This window comes from Rhinatrema bivittatum, chromosome 2, assembly GCF_901001135.1.
Source record: "Rhinatrema bivittatum chromosome 2, aRhiBiv1.1, whole genome shotgun sequence".
NCBI classification, from domain to species: Eukaryota; Metazoa; Chordata; class Amphibia; order Gymnophiona; family Rhinatrematidae; genus Rhinatrema; species Rhinatrema bivittatum.
Window position 1 is genome coordinate 460,469,697 of NC_042616.1, and position 25,963 is coordinate 460,495,659.

At 44.9% G+C, this 25,963-nt stretch overlaps 1 protein-coding gene across 1 annotated transcript in view; it reads right to left on the reverse strand.

The window, feature by feature from the left end:
• Positions 1-704: 704 nt before the first annotated feature.
• Positions 705-25,963, reverse strand: part of DDX47 (DEAD-box helicase 47) — a 58,167-nt gene continuing 32,908 nt past the window's right edge. The window contains exons 9-12 of the mRNA XM_029590468.1: positions 16,909-17,046; positions 13,455-13,525; positions 4,342-4,471; positions 705-4,025 (exon numbers count right to left, since the gene is read on the reverse strand). Coding sequence (XP_029446328.1) covers positions 3,903-4,025; positions 4,342-4,471; positions 13,455-13,525; positions 16,909-17,046 — 462 coding nt within the window. The 3' untranslated portion in view covers positions 705-3,902. The remainder of the gene's footprint in view (positions 4,026-4,341; positions 4,472-13,454; positions 13,526-16,908; positions 17,047-25,963) is intronic.

Here is a 25,963-nt window from a genome sequence, read left to right on the forward strand (position 1 = left end):
CTATGAGGTCAGGAGAGCAAGAGCTGCAGTTTGCAATGAAAGAGCCACAGGTTGGCCACCCTTGCAATAGGGGATGGTGGAAGAAAGTTGCAGCTGCCTCCTCTACACTGTCACTAAGTGACAAAGGCCTTTTGCCTGCACTCCTGTTTCTCAATGACCAAAAAAAGGTAGATGGAGCTAAGTCCCTGAGAGGTGAGAAGGAAGTGAGAACAGGCACTATGCTTCATCAACCCAACTTTACTTTCTATGCCATATCCACCCCCTTGATTTCTTTTGATAATCTCTTCCTTTATTCAGACACTTATATGGCATGTTCTCAATGTTTTACACCCACTGGTAATGAAACTCATCACAAGAAAAAGAAACATTTTAATGAAGGGAAAGCTTAGCAAAGTGGAGAGAGAATTAGGTTTTTGGGAAGGCTGACCATGCCAGCCCCCCTATAAATAACCATTTGATTTCAGCTCGTATAGATTATACTCCAAAGACTGGAACAAGATATATAAACTGTGGGTAGATTCAGCAGGAAGTGCTCATCAATTCTACAAGCCCTGTTGCTCCAACGGGCTAGACGCCTCCTTTACAGATCTGACTGGCAGCACTGCCTTCTCCATAAACAGCACTTCTCATGTTATAGGTCCACCAATGCATATTGATACGTAGCCTCAACCTGCCTCACAGCAAGAAATCTCCAGAACCTGAGACAGCAGCAAACTTTCCATCTTTATTTAACATGATTACAAAAATATAGTCAGAAATAGATAAATAGACTAAGTATTGCCTTTATTTAGAATGCACCTATTTTAGAAGGTGCTATATAAATAGTAATCACAGAAGTGGTAGCAACAAGCCACATTATTGTGGAAGGTGCACAAGATTATAAAAAAAACCTGAAATACCACATCACTGCCTGCACTGACCAAGGCATAACAGCATCTGGAACTTTATTACAATGGGCTCATTAAAAATGGAGGTACAGCAGCAGATACCATTGGCCCATAAAAAAAAAGTCCAGAGACTCAATACCATGCCCCATCTATATCTAAGCTTTTAAATAATTAATTTGTAGGAACAGGCATTCGGGAAAAATGAAATAGGAAATCTGATAACAAAAAGGGAAATTTTAACTAAACAAAATGATTGAAAATCTGAGGAAATTTCATTGGTTTTCACATTTCCTTTGAAGAAAAAAATGGATCTGTCGGGCCTAAGCTCAGGCCCAAACCTGGGACCTTGCCTCTGGAATAGGCTGAGACAAAAAACAAGGGCTCGGCCTAAGCCTAACGTATTGGCCTTGACAGAGACCCCCAAAATGTAAAAAATAAATAAATAAATACCTGCCTCGGGGTTCCAGCATCATAAATCAGGGCCATCCTGATGACAGGACCTGACCTGGAGGCCAGTTTCTGACACCTGGGCCTTGGCCTAGACCCAACACTAGGACCCTGTACGGAGACCAGGGCCAATGCCGGGGCCTTGGCCCTGGCCCCAGGCCTGAAGCCAAGTCCCAGTGCCTGGACCTTGGTGATCCTCTTTTTTTGTCTTCGTTTCAGAGTTTGTAAGCCAAATTATACTGTCCAATGGGGATGTGCTGGAGTTTCCGGAGCATTCACCCCACCGACCACGGCATTGCCATACAGCAAAATGGTGCTATCCACTGGGGTGAATGCTCCATAGTTAATCAACTCGTGTGACCCCAGTCGCCTTCAAGAGCCGAAGAAAAGACGACAGAAGAAGAGCACCCCGAGGCATGGGCCTGACCCTGGGCCAGGGCCCAGGGGTCAGGCCCAGCATTGGAAACCAGTCTCTGGTCCAGGCTGCAGTGTCAGGCCAAGGGCCAAGGGCCAGGTCCTGGCCTTACATACAGCATAGGCCGAGGCTTCAGGTTGGGCATAGATGTCAGGCCATCCCAACATTTATACTCCAGCTGAAGCCGCGGCCTGGGCCTTAAGATTCCCTCCAGTCTGAGTAAGTGGGAACTAGGGAAGATCCTGACCCCAGCATTTTTGTGGGTGGAAGAGATGGGTGAGGGGCCTGAGTTGGCCCCATTTCTTTTTTTTTTTTCCTGTTATTTTTTTGTGTAAATGTTTATTTTGTTTTTATAATGAAATAAACAATTAACGAAACAAAATCGTGGAAAATCAAACCCCCAAAAACTAAATGAAAAACAAAACGAAAATTTCTTCTTCCCACTCCTAGTGATTAGTAATAATTTCTAAATGACCCTTTATTTCTCACGCATGCTGTGATGTGGTATTTCAAGATGCTCTATAAATCTAAATGCCCTGCCCCCTCTCTCCCCCTGTGCAATAACCTCAAGGGGCCTGATCTAGAGGGATCTGTATTCAGCCAGCTTAGCTGTAGCAGAAAACATGCTCAGCTTTATCTCACAATCTTCTCATAAAAACTGGGTAGAACAATATGTCCTACCATATGACAGACATCATTCTTACTCCTTTTAACTTATAAAAGAATACTTCCTTGTGAGGTTCTATTGTTTCTTAATTTAAAAAAACATAGGTGGGACTTTTCATCCAAACCATCTTGCCATGAGTAATCTGCCATGCAAAATGTACCCAGTGAAATGTAAACCTTCCTGTCCTACTCTATAACTTATACTACCACCTGGTGGTTCTTACTGTAATCACAGCCAATGCTAAAAGCATTTTTCTGGCAGTCACATAAAGTCTCCTTTGCAGTAGCAGGCTCATTTATCAATGTTATATTTGGATATTCTCTAATTCTTTCTGCTGTTTGAAGGGCCTCTCTTTATTAAAGTCATGAACACTGGTCCAGACCATCTTCTGATTCACTTGTAACTTCAGCATAGTTGCTTTTCAAACACACCTGATGTGTTAGATCCTTTGGTAGAAAGATGATGGTTCATTGGTTTAATAATATACTCAATCTTCCTGAATGTGAGACCATTGAATAAACTGAGAAAAATTATATAGGTAAGAGTAGTCTTCTTTTCACATTGGAGGTCATCCCAAAAAGGTGGATATAGAGGAAGGTCTAACAGAGGACCAGGCCTCACAGTTTCTATTTCAAAACAGCATGGGTTAGAGGCAGGGGCGGATTGGTCTATCGGGGGATCGGGCATCGCCTGGTGGGCCAGTCGCTCTAGTCACGTGGTCTGCCGAGCGCGGCCGTGACAGAGCCGCACGCGGCAGACCACCTGGTATCTCCTGGGTGGCGAATCCCCGGGCCAGTCGTCATCGGGAATCCGCCCCTGGTTAGAGGACAAGTGGCTGAAATCTGTCTCTGCTGATAGATGAGATGATAGTGTAAAAGAGAAGCACTGACAGTTTTAATAACAGATTTTTCTAATTTACTTGAACAGCAGCTGTCTTCTGCTCTAGTTCTATATCCTTTAGAAGAAAAAACATATTTCCAGAACAGACAACTGGGTAGACTGGATAGCCCAACTGGTCCCTTACCTGTCATTATTAAAAGAAGAAAAGTGACATACTTCCCTGCAATTAAACAATTCACTCCATAACTGGACTATGCTGCCGTCAGCACAATAAGAATGAAACAACTATCCCATTGCTTAGTGGCTGTAGTATAGAAGTTAAACTGCAATTTGGAATTATTTAGTTTTTGTTTCTTTGTTTTTGAAGTCAGGATTCCATAAAGTTAGAGAAACATAGTGCAACCTCACACTGACAGACTGGCCCCTAAAGGAGACGCAAAATGAGTGAGTTTGGTAAGCTCTTCTGCTCCTGCAGCAGTGCCAGGGAAGTAAGCGTACTACTGAACAGGATGCCCGTCTGCTGCCTGGGCTCCTCCTCACCTTCTCTGAAGCAGTCCGTCTCCCAAGGCTGCAACCACAGCATTGCCTCCCTTTCATGCTCAGCATATGGAGAAAAGAAGAGTCTTACAGCCTCTCCCCTATCACACTAGTGAATCTTTTTTTTGAATTTGCCTCCAGCCACCTTCTTCCTGACCCCTAGCAAGCTTTCGGCATCTTCGGCAACTTCCTCTCTTGATCGCTTCTTCTTGTCCACATGTTCTCGCAGCTCCTGTGGAGAAATCAGAGGTAAGATATCACAATTGTCTTTGCACTTCACACTGTTGGAGGGGGAAAATAAGTTAAAAGTGAGCAAGACAATCAGAACTGACAGAGAGAGGAGCATCTTTCAGGCCCTAAACAGCCCAACCCAGGAAAGAGTAACCTCGCACATCCCACTTAAGGGAATTCTTGCTCCATCCCATGAGAAAGCCACAAGGCACACAACTAACCACCATGCAATTAAGTGGGAACCAATATTTTATCCCAAATGAACCAGGGATGAGCAAGGCAGAAAAGTGAAAGCAAGGTACGGAGATACAACGTACTACTCGGGCAAATCTTTGGGCCTCTGCCACCCTCTCATTCAGCATCATCACTTCCTCTTCCTGTGTGGGGAATTCTGGGAGCTTTTTTCCAATCAGGTGCTCAATTCGTTGAAACAGCTCCACATCATATCTATTAAAAATAAAACTATACACATTTAAAATCATTTCTCAGAATATCAACTTACAAACCATTTGAAGGAGACATTTTTCTGAGGACAGCTTTCATTTGGTCAATTTCACTGTTCTACTGGGAGAATTTACTGGTAGCCCCGTGCAAAGCACGAACTGCACTCCCGTCAGTCTACCTCTGCAAGACCTTCCACCTTACTGCTCATCAGCTCCATTGTTTTCTGAAACCTTCCAGGTTTTCTAGTAAATCCCTGCCCGTGAACAGGCCTAGTGCTGCAGTAAAATTCTGTGACAGAGAAAGCAGGATGTGGAAACCTTGAGGTACTTCTACTATTGCTGCTGTGGCTTGCCCCCAGCATCGCTACAAGAACTGCAACTCTCTCTTTTCCTCCCACTCAGAGACTGCGACAGCTACATCAGCAGTGTGCTCTGGTGACAGTGGGACCCAGGTCTCCAACTTAATGGTCCCATACCTATACACAGCTCTTAAATTCTTCTGGATAATAAAGAAGCTAGTGTTGTACTTGGCCTCTACATGTGTGATGCTAAAAGGGACAGGCCATAGCCCATCTGTAACATGCCTTATGACAGCAACTCCTGCCCTCCCCTCCCATCACCTTAATTATTAGAGGGAGTGAATACAAAGCTTCTGTATGCCCTGTCAATCATCCAGAGACAACTTGTGCACTACAGCACACACAGGGTGTGGCAGCACTGCATTCATTCACCACAGGTGTAGATGCACATATGACATGGAATGAGAAAAGCAGTCATCTTAGTGAAGATGGCTGTCAGGAAGTACGTGAAATTAAATTTTAATGATCATGCTAAGTCTCCTGATCTGTTTCATATCAGATTATAAATGCAAAAGGAGTAGGATTCAGAATTACTGATAATCACAGCAGAGTGATTTACATGCAAGTATGTAATATTTATTCCAGAACGAGCACATTTGATACAGGTTATTTATATGCTCGGTGGTGAAAATGTTGCTCCTCTGGTTTAAAGAAATGCCTGACAAGAGTGATAATTTTAAATCAAAACTAGAAAGTCACATTTGCATAGTTCCACTGTAGTCCTTTTCCTTCAATTCCCTACTACATAATAGGCGCACTCTATCCGTAACTAACTTTCAGGCTCATTACGTGGAACTATTTATTACTTGTGCCATTTTTCTCTGTTATCTAAACATTCATTGGAATGATGCTTTCAGCAAACCCTGAGAAAAACTTTTTCCCCCCCCCTAATCTTAATTTATTAATTTTCAAACATTTGTACAGACAGGACTTTTCACTAAATGGAACATATCCAAACACAAATTAAACTAATCCCTATCCCACCTGCTTCCCAGTAACAAAAGCAACAATCAAGCCATTGCTTATGTATTCCAGCAGTTCACCCCCAACAAGTTATATTCCAGCAATTTCCCCCAGCAGTAGTTGTTGAAGTGCGGTTATTTGCCTGCTGCACAAGTTCAGGACATATGGAGAAACTACTACTTACCTGATAATTTCCTTTCCTTTATTGAAGGATAGGTCAATCCCAACGAATGGGTTATGCACCTCTGCCAGCAGATGGAGTTGGAGCAAAAGCTAACATCATGGCTTTACAGTCCTGCCCTGACATCAGCCCGACAGTATTCTCTGAAAAAGGCAAACTGTAGAAAAACCTGATTATACTCGAACATTGTTTGCAACACGCAACCATTCATGTTTCTCAACAGGAACACCAAAGCTCAGCCAAAAGGAGGAACATATCTAGCAAACTAAGGGCTAAAGAAGCCACTTACCAGTTATCAGGAATCATACTCTGCGCAGGTCACCCTTAGAAGGCTATCCACAAAATCAAATTCTGGCAGCCAAGGGTGGGTCTGGGATTAACCTACCCTTCACTAAAGGAAAGGAAATTATCAGTAAGTAGTAATTTCTCCTTTCTTAGCGTTCGGGTAGGTTAATCTCAATGAGTGGGATGTACCAAAGCTAATCCCGAAAAAGGCGGGAGGCTGCCAGCAGCCCAGTCAAAAGCGGCATCCTCCATAGCCATAACATTCAAGTGGTAATGCTTGGAGAAGGAGTGCAAAGATGAGCATGTCTCTGCTCAGCAAATTTCAGCAGGTGACAACAAAATGAAGTTCAGCCCACGATACTGCCTGAGCCCTCATGGAAAGCGATCTAATCTGTTTCGGTAAGGCAACCTCAGCAGCCACACAGGCTGCCGTAATAACCTCCTTAACCCAGTGGACAAATGTCACCCGCTTTGCTGATGCTCTCTGCTTACCTCCACCATGGAGCACAAACAAGAGATCAGACTTCCGAACAACCTTAGTCATTTCCAAGTACCATAGTAAATGACGCTTGACGTCAATTAAATTCAAAAGGAGGTACTCAGCTTCATGTCTGTCCCTGTCCAAGGCAGGCAGAGAAATGGACTGATTCAAATGAAAGTCTGAAACCTCTTTGGGCAAAAAAAGAGGGCACAGTCCAAAGATGAACCGCATCCGGAAGCATCCGGAGAAAAGGATGATGGAAGGATAGAGCCTGCAGCTCAGAAACCCGACATGCCAAACAGATTGTTACCAGAAAAACAGTCTTCAAGATAAGCAACCGTAAGGAAAGAGTACACAGTGGTCGAAAAGTTGGACCTGTCAAGAACTCGAGGACCAAGTTAAGATCCCACAAAAGCACCAGAAGCTGCAACGGGGGGTGAAGATGTTTAACTCCCTGCAAGAAATGGGACACATCCAGATGGGAAGGACAAAGGCCCTCCATTGACTCTTCCACTGTAAAAAGCCAGTGTCGCAACTCCAAACTCATAAGCAAGCTATCCTGTAAAAATTCTAAAATCAAAGGAATATCCACCCTGAACGGTTGAGTACCTCACTTAGAACACTAGGCCTCAAAGACCCTCCAAACTCTAATATAAGCTATAGAAATCGAAAATTTCCAGGCCTGAAGAAAAGTGGAAATTACAGCAGGCAAATAACCGCACTTCAACAACTACTGCTGGGGGAAAATCTGCGCACAAAAACTTAAAATTCTGCAAACTTTATATTGGTCAAAACAACACAACTTACATGACAGTCTTTAAGTAATTACATTTTAAATTAATATAGAAAAAAGTTATTTCTTAAAGATACAGAATTTGAAATATTTTGAGCAGAATTTCCCTAGAAATTCACTGTAAGAGTGTCCCTTCCACTCACTCTCCCTACTCCCCTGGCCACTTTGCCCTCTCAGGCCCCCAACTCCTCCACCCCTAGGCTCAACCCCTTCCACTCTATTGCCAGTCCCAGAGTTTGACCCCGTTCTCAGTACTGCCCCTCACACAGGCTGCCTCTCCATCCCTCCTCTCACACACGGGCTCCCCTCACTCTCTCTCACACACACACACACACACCCCCTCATACAGGACCCTCTCTTGCATGCACACCCACACAAGCTCCCTTTCTCTTTCACACATACATCCTCACACAGTCTACCTATGTCTCTCTCACGCACACCTTCACACAGGCTGTCTCACAAATACACAATCCTTCCACATAGACTAGCACTCTCACATACACACGCCTTCACAATCTCCCATTCTACCACACACACACAAAGCTCCCACTCATGAACCCAGGCACCCATTCTACCCCACACACACAAACTCCCACTCATGCACCCAGGCACCCATTCTACCACACACACAAGCTCCCACTCATGCACCCATTCTAACACACACACACACACAACACAAAGCTGTCACTCATGCACCCATTCTACCACACACACACACACACAACACAAAGCTGTCACTCATGCACCCATTCTACCACAGGCACACATGTTCTCACTCATGCACCCAGGCACCCATTCTACCACAGGCACACAAGCTCTCACTCTACCACACACACACACAAGCTCACATGGAGCCTCTTCTCATTGTTTGACCCAATAAGCCTGGCCTCCACTTCTCAGCCACCTCTGGCTTGACCTCCGGCGGCGTGCAACGTCTCTCCAGCCGCCTCCCATGGTGCACAGGGTCTCTCCTCTCTTCAGCCGCCAGCAGCGGCGCACAGTGTCTCTTCATTCTTCAGCCCCGCCGTGGCGGCGCGCAGGTCTCTCCACTCTTCAGCCACCAGCAGCGGTGCACAGCGTCTCTTCATTTCTTGGCCCCTCCTCCGGCGGCACGCAGGTCTCTCTATTCTTTGGCCCTGCCGGCCTGGCCTCCAACGGTGGCGCACAGCGTCTCTCCATTCTTCAGCCCCACACCTAGGAAAAAGGGAAGCACAAGAGGGGCAGTGGAACACCGGGAGCCACGACACACCTGCCGGTGCTTGGCGACACACCGGTTGAGAACCGCTGCTCTAAGGACTAGATTCAGATTCCAAGATGGACAAATATTTTGCATCTGACGACGCAAGTTCTTAGCACCCTGAAGGAACCATAGAATATCTGGATGTGTGGACAGATGATACCCTTACACCTTACCCCGGAGACAATCCAATGTCGCTGTCTGGACACTCAGAGTTAAAGGCCAGTCCCTTGACCAGAACCTTTCTGTAGAAAAGCCAAAATATGCGACACCATAGCCTGAACATACAGGCTGCATTCTCTGAACAGCAGACCAGGCTCAAAGATCCTTTAAATTCGTCCATACATCAAGGATGCAGAAGGTGGAAATAACCGCTTCAGAATAACCCCTCCATCTCAGTTGTCTACTCTCACAAGTGAAACCACAAGACAGAAGTGAGCCACCTGACCCAAAAAACTTGGGCCCTGGTGGAAAACAGTTGACCGATGTCCAAACCTCAGCGGCCCGTCTATGGCCATGTTGATCAGATCTGGGAAGCATGGTCGATGTGGCCACTCTGGAGCTACCAGGATCACGTTGCCTGGATGTTTCTCTATCCACCGTAATCGCTTGTCCACCAGAGGCCACGGGAGGGAAGACAAAAAAGAATCCCTTGAGTCCACAGCAGCACCAGAGCTCTGATTCCTTTGTACTGTGTTCTGTTCAGGGGGCTGTAAAACCGCGATGCCTTGGTATTCTCTTTGGTCAGGATATCCCCATCTTCTGTGTTTGAGACACATTGCTGCCTCAGACAGCTCTCATTCCTTGGGGTCTAACTTTCTCCAACTGATAAAATCCACCTGAATGTTGTTCACTCCGGCGATTTGAGATGCTGCCAGTCGCTCCAAGTGCTGTTCTGCCCAGAGAATCAACTCCCAGGCCTCTTGAGCTGCTGCCTGATTCTAGGTTCCACCTCGAAAGTTGATGTAGTCCACCATCATTGCACTTTCTGATAGAATCCATACTGGATGGCTGTGTAACCTTGGCAGACAGGCAAGCAATGTGAAATGCACCGCTCTCATCTCTAATCGACTGATAGGCCATAACGCCTCCCATTTCGACCATTGGCCCTGCACTGACTGATCTTGCCACACTGCCCTCCATCTAGAGAGGTTCGCATCGGTGGTGACTATTATCCAATTCGGAATCTCCATTTCTGCACCACACTCGAGACTGGTGCAAGTACGCACCATGAAAGACTGTCCCTGGTTTCCCCCTCTAATGTAAGAGGAAGATGACACTCTTCCAATAAAGGATTTCGGCGGGAGAAGAAACCCCTGCAGAGACCGCATATGTGCAAATGCCCAAAGCATTCATTCCAATGTCACTGCCATAGAACCCAGACCTGTAAATAGTCCCAGACCCTGGGCACCGAAAGCTCTAGCAGAAGCCTAATCTGACTGCAATTTCAGCAACCTCTCTCCATGAGAAACACTCTCTCTGACAGTGTGTCGAACTGAGCTCCCAAATACTCCAGAGTTTGTAAGAGGACTAAATGGCTTGTTGTTAGGTTCATCACCCATCCTAGAGATGTAAAGTGCATTGGTACCTTTTGTACTGATTGTCGACAAAAGTCATTTGATTTTGCATGAATAAGCCAGTCATCCAGATATGGATACACCAACATAATCTCCTTTTGCAATGTGGCTGCCCCACCACCAGATACATGAAGCCATTGCCAGACGAAGGGAAGGGCTCGAAACCAAAAACGTTCCCTTAGAACGATGAACCTCAGGAATCTCTAGTGCTCCGGCCTGATGGTTTCGTGCAGATGTGTCTCTATCAAGGCAAGAGATGCTAAGAACTGTCCCTTGCGTACTGCTGCTATGACTGACTTCAGAGTTGGATCTCAGAGTTTCCATATGGAAATGGGGAACCTTGAGAGCTGTATTTACCTTCTTTAAAATCCAATATCTCTTGAATTGGATACCGGGGGGGGGGGGGGGGGGGAAGAAACAGGCAATAAACTCAGAAAGACATCTCTGTGAAAAAAGAAAAAAATCTGAGCAGAGTCCAAAGCAGCTCTCAATCATAAGCAATTTCTCCCTATTCTACAAGTGAAAAGCCAATTCCCCATCAGAATCCTCCGATATCTCATGATTCACACCCCCTTGAACATTACCAGGGGCAGCCTCCCTGTGGCATTTGCCCACTGTGACTGAAAAATGGGAGGTCCAAGCACGTGATTCCTACATAGTAGGTTGCTTCACCATCTCTGGGCAATCCTGTAGAAATGTCTTCAGCCCTGGAAACATTCCACCCAGGAGGAGGAGGATGTATCTATACCGGACACCAGAGGCCCAACCTTGCTCTCTGCAACCTCTTTTGGGAAAGCTTCTGCCCATGGGAACAAGGGAGAACGGACCATTAGCTCGCCTTCCACCCCCATCTGGAGACACCAGGCTGAGGGGATGTCCCAACATGGGCAAAAGCTGTAGTAGTCAAATTGCTTTCGGCATCTAAACAGCGCTGACACAAACGGAAAGAGTGAGGACTGAATTGCTATCAGACGGCAAGCCTCACAGAGAGCAAGGTGCTTGGATCTGTTCATCCCTGGCGCCTAGCTTGCCTGAACTTTGGCTCTAGGTGGCCTCCTGTGCGCATGCAATGCCACCTGGGCATACACTCACAACCCTCCAGGATGTGCACAAATACTTGCTGAAGACTAGGTCGCAGTCGTATGCACACAAGTACATGCACAAATATGTGCTAGTATAGGCCATGGTCATACGCGCACAAGTAGCTGCGTAAATATGCACTCAAGTTTAGGCTGCAGTCTTATGTGCACGAGTATCTGGGCAAATACGCACTCCAGTCTAGGTCACGGCCTTACACACTCAATTCTAGATCGCAAACATACATGCTCAAATCTAGGCCGCGGCCTTATGTGCCCAGGTCCCAGCACATGCAATGAGAATGCGTGCACACGCCTAGGCACGTGAGAAAAGAACTGCTGCAGTGATCTACCACATGGCTAAAGTAAAGCCTGTCTGCACCTTCAGCGCGTTTAGGTCCGGATACATTTAACATCTGGCACCGAAAATTATTGCCTTGAAGAGCTTCTCAACAGCTCAAGCCTCTTGACTGGCCGAGAATCCATGGAGACTGGGGCCAATAGCCAGCATCTTGCTAAACATGCCTTGCGCATAAGCAAATTAAAACTGGCAGGAGAAATCTACGAAAACCAGAGACTCCTCCTCAGTGCAAGTGCCTCTGCACCTCTGCAGGACAGGGAACCACTGGCAATACCTGAGGAAGGGATTCCTCTGCCTCTCCCGCCGAAGTTGCTAGGGAATCAAAAATGGCCACTGTTTCCGCACTCACAAGGGAAAGCCTCAGCGCTAGACTCCATCACCCGTGAGGCTTGTTCTACCGGTGTGGTCATGGCTTGATGCAGACACCCCCCCCCCCCTCCCCCGAATGCTTTTGCTGCACGCACACGCTGTTCCACCCCATACCCGTGGCACCACCAGCACCTCAAAGGCAAGCAGAGGAACAGTCCCTTAGTGTTAAGGAGCCTACACCCGGTCTCCTCCACAGGCAGAGAAGCTGCAGAAAAACCCAATTGCTGAGCTGTTTGAGCTGTTGAAGTAGCTTTCCCCATGGAACCTCGCTGCTGTACAGATTCCTCCATCTAGTTCCATGCTTTTTTTTTTTCACTCTGAGAAGAAAAAGATACATAGAAACCAATACTTAATTTTGGTACAGAGGTTCGGCTTCCAGGAGGGCAGACCACATGGCAGATCAGAAAAGAACCAGATCGCTGCTAGATCAGTCTCCTTTAGCCAAACGTTTGCAACCTAGCCCAGGACAAACCATATAAAAGGGATACTTCCCTGCTCCATTGGGCTTGCAGTGTAGAACTGCCAGCAGGTTCCACTGCTGTCTTGTAGGGGATGAGGGATCTGGACCACCAGATGTCCATCCCACTGACCTCTGGACTGAGCTATTAGAAGGGTCACCAACTCCCTGCTTGTCTGCCTCAAACCAGGTGGGATGGCTCCTCCAGATTGCAGGTTTTACACATCTACCATCTGCTGGAGACAGAGAAATACTGAGGGACTGCAGGTGGCACTCTGGGTTATGTACAGTGTCAGTGAAACTTTCTCTGTCTCCATCTGCTAGCGGGGAGGCAAAACCCAGGAATCTGGATTGATCTGGGTACATACAGGGAATGCATGCCCATCATCTGCTGGAGATGGAGGATACTGGTGGGCTGATGTCAGGGCGGGACTATGTAGTTGTGACATCAGCTTTTGCTCCAACTCCATCTGCTGGCAGAGGTGCATAACCCACTTGTTGGGCCTGACCTACCCAAACGCTAAGGAATAAAGAGATAAATAATACTCCTGTTAAAAACTTTTATGGCAGCAACATGGTGGATAGCAGTTGTGTGTAGAAAGAGTCAGATCAAAGTATCAATCAGAGCTATTAAGGGTACGGCTAAAATGACCCCTCCCCTCCTTGTGAGGCTGGGCTGATCGAGCAAAAGCCAAAATGCTGGTGGGAGACTGTTTCCAGAGAAAGCATTTCCCTGGTGGGCCAGTACCTTCTCCATGGCACCCCCATGAGGAAGCCTGCTCGGCTCCTGACAAATCACTGATCTTCCACGGATGGGTGACAAAGCGGGCATGCACACAATTACTTACTGTGTTACGAAGGTGATGGACTTTCCAGATCGGCCAGCTCGAGCTGTTCTTCCTACTCTGTGAATATAATCCTGGAAAAAATAAGAGGAAAACATAGAACTAAAGCCACAAATTTCTGAGCTATTTACGTCATCCCTGAATCAGGACTACTAGAAACTGGAAGGGTACAACATGGGCTGGATGACTCTCCACATGCCGTTTCTTAGATGCTTCCTGCAAGATCCTGCGGCTTGCTGCTGTTGGAGAAGGGATGCTGCACTAGATGGACTTTTAGTGTGACCGAATTTGGTAGTTCTTATGAATTCTCAGGGCCAGTTAGTTGTACGTTAAAAGTGCAACTCCTATTACAGGGGCCCCCTTTTCTTTAGCAAGAAAAGGAATGGAGGTTGGGGAGGAGGGCTTAAAACACTATATAAAAAAAAAAAAAAAAAAGTATGATTGGCAAATTTGCTGCTGAATTTCACCGCCAGAAAGCCGCGGCCTGATTTTACACATCACACTACCCTCTCATGAGCAGTAAGAGAAACTAATCTACCAAGGAGAGGAAGGGGAGCAGGGGTAAAGCTGGAGCTGCACGTGTAGTCCCAGTCTCTCTCCGTCATGTTACCCTGGCAGCTCCCCCCCCCCCCCCCCCCCCCCCCGGGAGTACAGTACCACCAAAAAGCAACTGAATCAAGGCAGCATGGCATATAGTGTTCAGTGTGTGCCCCACATAGTAAATAATTGAACATCTTGAAAAAGATTAAGTTAATCTCAATTTAAAAAAAACCAAAACAGAGACCTTTAAAAATGCTCCCCAGAACCCTTTCCCCCCCCCCCTAAGGAAAAGGGGCAGTACAATGCTCTTAACACGCATTTACCAACAACCTGCTCTCTTCCATGACAGGTGCTGGCCTCTCATGTACAGTTGCGATCATAAGCTTATACACCCCTGTCAGAATTTGTAAGATGTGTAGCATTTTAAGAAAACGTGAGTGATCAGACAAAACACGTCTTATTTTTAATTGTTTCAAACTAAACTATTATGCATCACAGAATGGCACAATCATTAAGCAAACCATAGAAATGAAGGTAATAATAAAATGGTCTGTTCAAAAGTTTGCATATCCTTCAATGTTTGGGCTGATAATATGCACTCAAATTGATATTTACACGTTGAGATGGCAATGAAGGGTAGGTATCCACGCCTATTCCTCGTTTGAATGTAATTAGTGTCTGTGTATAAATAATAAATAAGTTTCTTAGCTCTTGAAAAACTTTTGTGCGGATTAGAAGCAGGACAGAGCCCTGCCCTGCCTGCCTGTGTCTGGCTGCTTCAGGGAACAAACCGCGATAAGAAGAAGAACCCTCTCTGTTTTTTTTTTTTTAAATGATACAGTCACCGGTGCTAAAGCTGTATCTACAGCCTGTACTTTCTTTATTATTATTATTTTTTCTTTCAAACCTGATGGGGCACAGCCCCCAAAGAAAACCAAGATCAGGACCGCAGGGAATGCCTCTCAATCTGCTGGAGTCAGAGAAAATACTGGGGGATCGCAGGTGGCACCCCGGGTTATATGGGTGGTGCTTTTCAGTTCTCTCTCTGATTCCATCTGCTGGAAGGGAGGCATAACCCAGCAGTCTGGACTGATCCTGGTACGTACAGGGAAAAATGAGTTTCTTAGCTCTTGAAAAACTTTTGTGCATTAGGTGCCCCCTGCCTTCAGTATTTTCTCTGGAGTCAGAGAAAATACTGAAGGGACACAGAGGGTGCTCTGACTCCATCTGCTGGCAGGGGGACACAACCCATTGTCTGGACTGATCTGGGTATGTACAGGGAACTAAAGATTTGAAAATGCCAATCAGTAATGTTCAAACTCTCATCAAGAATTGGAAAATTAGAAGACCAAAAAGGACAACTGCCAGGAAAATTTGTCAGGATGCAAAGAAAAACCCAAGCAACTTCTACTGAAATACAGGTTTCTCTGAAACAAAGTGGTGTGGGTGTTTCAGCATGCACAATAAGGAGATACTTGAACAAAAATGGGCTGCATGGTAGAGCTGCTAGAAAAAAAAAAAGCTATTGGTGCACGAACACCATAAAACAGCCTCCTTACAATATGCCAAACAGCACCTAGAGAAGCCTCAAAACCTCTGCAAGAAAATAATTTGGAGTGATGAGACCAAAATTGAACTTTATGGTCACAACTATAAACATGTTTGGAGAGAAGTCAATAAAGCCTATGAAGAGAAGCACACCATCCCTACCAAGAAGTATGGAGGTGGATCTCTGCGGTTTTGGGGGGTGTGAGCTACAGCAGCACAGGGAATTTAGTCAAAATTGATGGCAGGATGAATGCAGCATCTGATTAGAAAATACTGAAGGAGAATTTGCATTCATCAGCCAGGAAGTTGCACATGGGGTGCACTTGGGCTTTCCAATATGACAATGATCTGAAACATAAGGCCAAGTTGACCCTTTTAGTGACTGTGGCACAAGAAATTGAAGGATCTGGAGTGGCCATCACAGTCTCCTGACCTCAACATCACTGAGCCACTCTGAGGAGAATGCAAAAATGTGGTTCATGCTAGACAACCAAAGATTTTACAGGACCTGGAGGCTTTTCGCTAAGAGGAATGGGCAGTTTTACCACATGAGAAAATAAATGGCCTCATTCACAACTATCAAAAAAGACTGCAAGCAGTCACTGATGCAAAAGGGGGCAATACACGATATTAAGAACTAAGGGTATGCAAACTTTTGAACAGGACCATTTTATTATTTCCTTTAATGCTATGGTTTGTTTAATTTATTTATTTATTTATTTATTTATTTAACAACTTATGTTATTCTGTGATGCATAATAGTTTAATTTGAAACACATTAAAAACAGATGTGTTTTGTCTGATCACGCATGTATTCTTAAAATGCTACACGTCTTACAAATTCTGCCAGGGGAATGTAAACTTACGAGCACAACTGTATAAAGTAGATCAGTAGAGCCTACAGGGGTTTTGGGGATGGGGGGGGGGGGGCGCATGGCAGCTTGAAAACTGCACAGAGATTATACCCACTTTCATTCAGGCTACCAGCTGGAATACATCCCTGCCCAGAACAGAAGCAGTCAAAAGTGGTTCTACTATTTGTGACAGAAGATGGAAATCCATCAATCAATAGCCTTGGTGAAGAAGCGATAGATTCAATAAGCACGGCAAGTGAATTATCCTCTCCCTTAATGGTCTTTCCAGAACAGGAATATCTGCCAGGACAATGTAGGCAAGAAGCCTGCACTGCTGCCATCTGTGCTGTACCTCTCATGTGGAGATATAGATGCTTTCCATCCAGCTCTGTTTGCAAAAAATAAAATACACCAGTGTTTCTACCTTTTTGGAAAAGCTAAGTGCTATATATCATTGCACTACCCTGGCACCAGAACAAACCCAGAGCTCAGCAGGCAGCGGCAACAGGACTCACCTTGGAATGGGTAGGAATATCAAAGTTCATCACCACATCCACGTGAGGAATATCCAGCCCCCGGCTTGCTACATCCGTGGCCAACAAAATAGAACGTGACTTGGCTTTAAACTTATTCAGGGAGCCCAACCGCTTATTCTGGGGAGAAAATGATTTAAATGTAAAGATTATACCACATCAGTGTCCCCGCTAACTTTTATGCAATGCACAGAAAACAGTGTGTAAAATATATCAAAACTTATGAATCCAGCAAATCAAGGTACAACACACCAGATTAGATAAATAGTATCAAAGACTTAGATATTAGAGCAGGGGTGGACAAACTGCAACCTGTGGGCCATATCTAACCTGCAGGGTTCCTCCTTCCAGTCAAAAGTAGGGTGAGGGTCAGAGCCTGTAGCAGTGACATCACTTCTGCCAGCCTGCAGAAAGAAGTGACATCCACAGGCTGGAGGAAATGTTGTTACTGCTGTAGGCTATGTTGGGATACAAGTCTCACTCCTCGAATGCAGCTCCAAAGGGGAATTCCACCTTCCCCCGATAGAGAGGTCTACTATTTAGGTAGGGCCAACATGCTTACCCCACCCCTGACTTAGAATTTTAAAGGAATAAGAAGGTCCTCAACCTTGCCCTGAGGACGACCTCAGAAGAAGGTTTCTCAGAGACACTATAGCCAGTTAGAGTGAAGAGAAGCCAGCAGGCCCTCTTATAGAGTAGATGAAAGCAGAAAGACCAGCTATCCCATCTAGTTGGTCTAGTTTTTCAGTTCAAACTGCCAAGGATACATCTCCGCTGTCAGTCAGAGTGCGACTGCCTGCAAACTCTCTCTTTATCCAGGACAATCTTTTTTCAGTTACCTGGACAAATCCCAAAGTTTAAATTTCCAGACCTCTTAACTGGATAAAATATATCTGGGTAAGTCACTACTTGGATAACATTTATCTGGATAAGTCGAGGCATTCCAGGATAGAATAAAAACTTAGCCAGATAAGTTACCTGGTTAGACGTCCCTCAGAACAGGCTTAAAGTGATCTGGGTCCTGTACCTGAATAACTTAACTGACCAGATCCAAAATATTGCTGGTTAAGTGGCAGAAAAGCCACCAAAAAAAAAAAAAAAAATCCTCCAGGCTCACTGCTCCCAACCTTGCTAAATAACAAAAAGATGTCAGGCATAGTGCCTGAATCCCCATCCCCCCCAAAATATTTTTAAAAAGGTGCAGCTTAAGGATCCACCCCCCCCCCCCCCAATCTGAATAAAAATCCAGCCTCTGGGGCCCTAATCCTCATCTACAACCCCAACCTGAATCTTCCTGTCCCACCTGGCACCCCCAAAACACCCATGATTGCTGGCAAAGCACCACTGGATGCCACCAGCAGCTGTGGGGGTTCTGGGGAGTGCGAGGGGTCCAGAGCGTGGATTTATTTTTTGACTTTGTGGTGAGTGGAGTGGCTCCTTGGGTCAACAGGCTTGAAACTGTTTAAAAATCTTATGTGCGGTCTGTGGAGGTTTTGGGTGCTGTGCCCAAAAGCAGTTTGCATGCTTCATTTTGGGGGGAGGGTGGGATATCGGGCCTGCAAGCCCACACAGATCTAATTTTTTTAAATGGCTATATTTTGAATATAGCACGTTGTGGTAAAAAGTTATCTGGGTACATTTACCCAGGTAGAGTTAACCCGATTTCTACTCTGTCATTTTTGGCAACATAATTGGAGAAAATGGGGTTTTTTGCCAATTACAAGAGTATTTAATGGGTAATAATCTTTTGGACAGGTCACAATTCGAATTTCGTTCCTTGCACAATACAAAGATTCCGTTATTGGACTCTTTTTATAATATCCAACATTACATTAATTCTGGAACAAAGTATCTGTTGGTTTTATAAGATCTTTCTTGTGCCTTCAATACTCTAAATCATGACATTTTACTAATGCATTTGAAAGCTTTAGGTATTTGAGATAGAGTTTCTTGGTTTTCTACTTTTTGGCAAATCGGTCTTACAGAGTCAAGCTAGGAAATGCAAGGTCAGATCTGAAATCGATTTGGCAAATCTGGAAGGGACTGATCCATATCTGCTCCCGATGCAGGTACCTCAGGGCTCCTTTTTGTCACCAGTCTTGTTTAATATCTATCTAGCACCTCCTTGTCAGCTTCTTTCAAATTTAAAGGTGATGTTTAAATATTATGCTGATTATATACAGTTGTTGTTTCCTATAACATCTTCTTTGGAGCTAGCTCAGACAAAATTATCTGGATGTATGGGACAGATAAAAAAAAAAATTGGTTGTATGAGAATAAGTTGCAGTTAAATATTAAAATATTGGGTCATATAAAGCTGATAGGCAGCAATTCGGGAGATGAGCATGGCCCCTTGGAACACTCGTCGACCAATGTTGTCTAGGAACTTGTGTTCCTTAGCAGGCGGGGTAGATGAGTGAGGTTTTGCCCTTTTTTGAGCAGACTCAACCACTACTGAGTGGTGGTCGAACTGGGATTTTTTAAAGCCTGGGGCTGACTGAAATAAGTAAGTAGTGTCAGCCTTTCTGTGAACTGGAGCAATTGATCCAGGATTTTCCCAGTTCTTTTTGAGGAGATCAAGGAGGACTTGATGAATGGGAATAGAGGTGATCACCTTGGGGGCATCCAGGAATTGGAGTAACTCCATCATCTGGTGCCTGTCATTCTGTTCTGTCTGAAGTTGAAAAGGAACCAACTCAGACATTTCCTTCACAAAATTTATGAACGAGAGGTCCTCTGGAGGAGGACGCTTCCTACTTTCAGTGGGAGAAGGTGGTGACGGTAAGTCATCAGTGTCTGTTGAAGTATCATCACCCCAAGTGTCATAAGGATCAGCAGACTGTCCTGTAGGACGAGAAGGGGGTTGGATACCTGAAGGTCCTGGTCGAGGCTCCGAAAAAAATCGAAGGAATCGCCGGAGGCACCGATGATGGCATGGAAGGCATCGGTGCAGGCATCGAGGGCATCGATGGATGACCCGATGGCACCGATGGACGTATCGGCACCGATAGATGAATCGGTGGCAAGGGACGTATCAGCATCGATGGCTGAGGCAAAACTCCCAATGGAGGGATGCGAAATGGTGTTTCTCCTCCCGATGAAGCTGTCATCGGGGAGGGCATCGGAGCCATCAGAGACCCGGGATCCATTGGTGGAAGGGCGGCCATCAGCACTTCCATCCTGGATAGCAGCGGTGCCGATGACAGGTTCCACAATCTGTGCGCAGGTGTCCGTGCCGGAGGAACCTGGAGCCGTTGCATCGCCTTGTCGATGGCCTCCTGAACCAGCCGGTCCAGTTCTTCTCGGAGACCTGGAGCAAGCAGTCCCGGCTCCGGAACAGAAGAGGGAGGCAGAGGGACAGTCGGAGGGACCATCTTTACAGGCGGAATCGTGACTCCCAAACCCCGATCGGGTGAGGGTGGCCTTGATGACCCGGTCACAGAAATGGTCGGTGCCTTTCCTGGACGGGGTTTCTTCGATGGCGGCTCGGACGGTGGCGAGGTCGATGATTTTGCTCCCTCGACGGTCCGAGTCTTTCGATGGCGATGTTTCTCCCTGCGATCCCCTCGATCCTGAAGGGGAATAGAGGGTGTCAATGGCCGTGAAGATGTCGATGGCGGTCGGTCACCGATTGGTGGTCGATGCTGGCGCGAAGTCGACAGTGCCGTTTCCGATGACGTCTATGCAATGGACAGAGTCGGGGTCTGAGCACGGAAGAGGAGTTCCATCTTCTTCATTCGGGCTTTGCGACCTTTTGGTGTCATGAGGGCACATTTGGTGCAAGTCAGGACATCATGCTCACGGCCTAAACACATTACACAGACTCCATGGGGGTCTGTGATAGACATGGTGCGAGTACAATCTGGGCACCGACGGAACCCCGATGCCATCGCCACTGAAAAGAAATTGAGCCGCAGTACAGTCGACGGCCAGTAGGCCACAAGGGCCAAACTAGACTGTAATCGACAGAAAACGGGTAAAAACTTACCGGAGTACCAGGGTCAGAGAAAAGTTAGAGGAGGGACACCTGTGGGGCAATTTAACTTTAAATAATTCCGTGACGAAAATTCCTGTCAGGAATCTCTTCAGAGCTCCTAAACCGTGAGGCTATTGCTGCGTGGAAAAAAGAAGACTGAAGGGGGACCCCTGCTGGCTGCAGGGTTAGTGCCATGCTGGGCATGCCCAGTAGGGGCCAGTCAAAGTTCTGGAAACTTTGACAGAAGTTTTCCATGATTGGGCTCCATCCTGACGATGTCACCCATATGTGAGGACTACCATCCTGCTTGTCCTGTGAGAAATTTATTATTTTTAGGTCTTCTAAGTTCATACAGTTAATACAAAATTCGGCGGCTTGTTTGGTGGCTTGTAAAGGACCAAGGGAACATATTCCAGTGTTGGCATCCTTGCATTGGCTTCCAGTTATGTGGCAAAGTAAATTTAAGACATTAATGTTAATTTTTAAAGCCCAGAGAAATCTAACACCCCCCTGTATTGCATCGGTTGTTCATCAATATCAGCCAACATGCTTATTGCAGTCTTCATCTCAATCTTTATTAGATATCCTTTCTGTAAGTGAAAAACAGTTGACAGAATCCTGGAACCAGATGTTGAGAGTTGCAAGCCCAACTCTCTGGAATAGTCTTCCAAATGAAATTAGGGTTGAAAAGAACTTATTCCATTTTAGAAAGAGTCTTACAGTGTATTTTTGCTCATTAGCTTTTTATAGGGATACTTTGAATTGACGGTTTTATATCTGGTTAATGAGTTAGGAAGGATTAAGGAAAGGGAAGAAGTTACAGGTAGAAAGGGGGGGAAATGAGAGGCAGGGAAGAGTATTTGTTTTCTTATTATAATGTTTATGGTTTTATGTTTTGTTTTGTTATTAATTTTAAATTATGTATGTAATGTTATAATCCACCAAGATCTATGGACTGGTGGAATAAAAATGTTTTGAAATAAATAAATTCAAATATAGCTGGTTGGGCAAGACCCAAAAATCCGCTGGGAAGAAGGCTCATAAATCCAAAACTGTATCCTGACTGCAGAACTGCAGGTTTTGCACCATCTACCATCTGCTGGAGACAGAGCACTGAGGGACTGCAGGTGGCACATTACATTATATACAGTGTCAGTGAAACTTTCTCTGTCTCCATCTGCTGGCAGGGAAGCAAAACCCAGGAGTATGGATTGATCTGGGTATGTACAGGGAATCTAAGCTTCCACCACCCTTTCTGTAAAAAAAATATTTTCTGACACTGCATCTTAGTCTTCATCATCTTTTATTTCTAAATTGCCTTTCCATTTAAGGCAAGTTTACAACATATTAAAAAAAATACAAAAACAATACTAATGTGCATTAACATATAATAAATCTAAAAAGCACCACATCTATAACATAATAAACAGGACAAACATGAGACTAAAGAAGTAAAATGCCCTAAGTCCTGTGAATGCATGCTGCAAATTAAAAAATCTGTTGCTGGCATTTAAGATGCTGCGAGGTGTATGTCCCCCTCACCTAAAGAGGAGACTGAAGTGGTATGAGGTAGGTAGGAATATGGACTCAGCTAAGAAACATCTTTTACAGTTTTGCGGCTGCAAAATAGGCAGAGCCGGATTAAGGCCAACTGATTCCCTAAGCTCAGCCCTCGACCCTTCTATTGCTTCACTGACAAGACATTAAGACTCAATAAGTGCTGAAGGTGAAATAAGAGATTAAAAATGTAGTTTTCTTCCAGGCCATCCCCGACTCCACAACTACAATAAATATAAACTTTTTTAAAAAATGTTATTTAACACTAAATAGCAGCAAGCAATTTAAACAAATTATTTACTTATAACTAAATGGCAAAGGAAAAAATGAAAAATTTTCAACATTCTGTGGTGCCCCCCCTTCCCTTGGTGCCCTACGCATGTGCTTATTTTGTTTAATGGTTAATCCAGGGCTGAAAATAGGTCTTTTTCAACAATTCATAGTTTGTGGAATAATCTCCTGCTGGAATTGAAGGAGGAAAAGGATCTTTTGAGATACTAAAAACGTGGTTAATGTCATCAGTGTCTGATATTTAATTCTGTATATATATATATATAGATATATATATATATATATATAGATATATATAGATATATATATAGAGAGAGAGAGAGAGAGAGAGAGAGAGAGAGAGAGAGAAGAGGCAGATTGGAATCTTGAAAAGAGCAGTTTTGTATATCGCTGTCTCTGATGCTTTGAAATGTAATTGTTTGTGTTATTTTAATGTTTTACATCACTTAGACAGATTTTTATCAGTAAAGCAAAAAAGGAAAATTGGTTCTTACCTGCTAATTTTTGTTCCTGTAACACCACGGATTAGTCCAGACCAGTGGTTTTTGCATCCCTATCAGCAGATGGAGTCAGAGCGCAAAACTTTGAGGCACTGGTACATAACCGAGTGCCACCTGCAGTCCCCTCAGAATTGACCTGTACCCAAGCCAAGATTGATCTTAAAACCCCCCACACAGGTGAATAGATCCAAAGGGCTGGACCCCCCCCAAAACTGCAAGCTTTACTCATCCACAAACAAAAAACCAATGGAAAACCGCAGATCCTGCCCAAAAAGGGATTCTTTTTTTTCTTTTTTTAAAGATAAAACTTGAGTATCAACTTGGCAGGAAATTCAGTCTTTCAGCATCGACAGGGTGGGTCCTCTGGACTGATCTGTGGTATTACAGGAATGAAAATTTCCTTTCCTGAACATACCCAGATCAGTCCAGACAAGTGAGATGTACCCAAGCACCCCTAAACTGAGCAGGTGCGCAGAACACTCTCAAAGGATGCCTCGTCTTGCGCCCTTACATCTAAGCGGTAATGTCTGGCGAAAGCATGAATCGAGGACCACACCGCAGCCCTACAAATCTCTTGAGGTGACAGGAACTGACACTCAGCCCAGGACGCTGCCTGTGCCTTTGTGGAATGCACTCTCAACCCCACAGGAACCTGGCAACCTTTACAGATGAACAAATCACCTCCTTCAGCCAACGAGAAATGGTAGCTTTAGAGGCTTTGTCCCCTTTCTTCACTCCGCTGTACAAGACAAATAAATGATCTGACTGGTGAAAATCATTCATAACCTCTAAATAACCTAACAGATTCCGCTGTATATCTCTGTCCTGTAGGGAATCTCTCAACCACTCCGGAAACCATGGTAGTTTCATCGACCGATTGACATGAAAAGACAACATCACTTTTAGTAAAAAGGAAGGCACTGTGCGCAACAAAACAGTCACTGTAAATCCGCAAAAACGGATCCCTACAAGACAGGGCCTGCAGCTCCAAACTCTGCCTAGCAGAACAAATGGCCCCCCCAAAAAACTGCCTTCAGCGTTTAGACTCCAATCCAGGCAAATCTTTCAAACCAGAGGGCGCAAATACTTAACCCCCTTCAGAAATCTGATTACATCTGGATGAGCAGCAAGTGTCTGACCACGACACTTGCCCCTGAACAAACCTGCACATGAAGCGAGCTGTAAGCTAAACCCTTGGACAACCCCTGCTGCAAGAACTCCAAAATATCACTCTCTGAAGGAATCTCTCGCATTCCTCCTTTGGCTTCGCTCGAATGAGCCAATCAAGGTATGGATGTACCAAAATCCCTTCCTTGTGAAAGGCTGCTGCCACCACCACTTTGGTGAATGTGTGTGGCCCTATTGCCAGACCAAAAGGGAGGGCCCAGAACTGAAAATGCTGACCCAAAACCATAAAAACCTAGGAATTATTATTGACAAAGAACTTTCATTCAAGAACCATATATCGGATATCACAAACTACTAACCCTAAGACGTCTAAAACAATTTCTTAACCCTTATGACTTCAGAACTGTACTACAGCTACTCATATTCTCAACCATCGACTACTGCAACTCCCTACTGATTGGAATACCATCTTCCATCCTCAAGCCTCTCCAAATTTTGCAAAACTCAGCAGCCAGAATTCTGAAAGGAATAAAGAAGAATGACCACATAACGCCTATACTGATTTCCCTACACTGGCTTCCAATTAAAGCCCGAATTGAACACAAATCCATGACCAACATACACAAATTACTAAACAATGATCATCAAGGTCAAATTGGTTTAAACATAACCCCCCAGAATCTTATGCTCAAACACAGGCCGCTTAACAGTTCCCTCCATCAGAGATGCTCACTTGACAACAACCAGAGAAAGAGCATTTTCCATCACCTGCCCTAAAATATGGAATGCCCTCCCAAAAGATTTGAGAACCCAACTTAACCTCAAAACTTTCAAAAAAGATCTAAAAATGTGGCTGTTTTACAAAGTCTACATTGACAATCAAACATCACAACATCCAAACACCCATCAGAACTACCAACCGAATCCACGAAATAACTTGTCACCAACCAGCACCAAACAAATGCTTCTCACTCAAAAATGATTTTTTTTCTGGACTATAAAAAAGATTAACTTTTCATTTTATAATATGTATCCTGTTCTACCTTAATTCACAATTGTTAAGAAAATACCTTTTGAATCTTGTAAACCGTTGTGATGGCTTCACCGAATGACGGTATATAAAACTCAACAAATAAATAAATAAATAAATAAATGAAACAAAGAAACTTCTGATGCTCCTTCCGAATAGGAATGTGCAGGTACGCCTCCGTTAGGTCCAGGGATGCCAGGAACTCTCCTTTGTGAACTGCTGCCACTACGGTGTGCAGCGTCTCCATGTGAAAACATGGAACTCAAAGGGCCCGGCTCACCTTCTGTAAATTGAGAATGTGACGAAACATGCCCTCCTTCTTGGGAGCCACAAAGCAAATGGAATACCTTCCCCAACCTCGTTTCGCAAACAAGATGGGGACTATGGCCTTTAGGACGAGCAACTTCTGAAGCATCCCCACACCGCCTCTCGTTTGTTGCGTGAGACAACGTGGGATTCCACAAAAGACTCCCTTACTGGGCACGAAAATTCTAGAGAGAGTCCTTTCTCACCACCTCCAGGATCTAAAAGTCCAAGGTAATCCTTACCCACTCC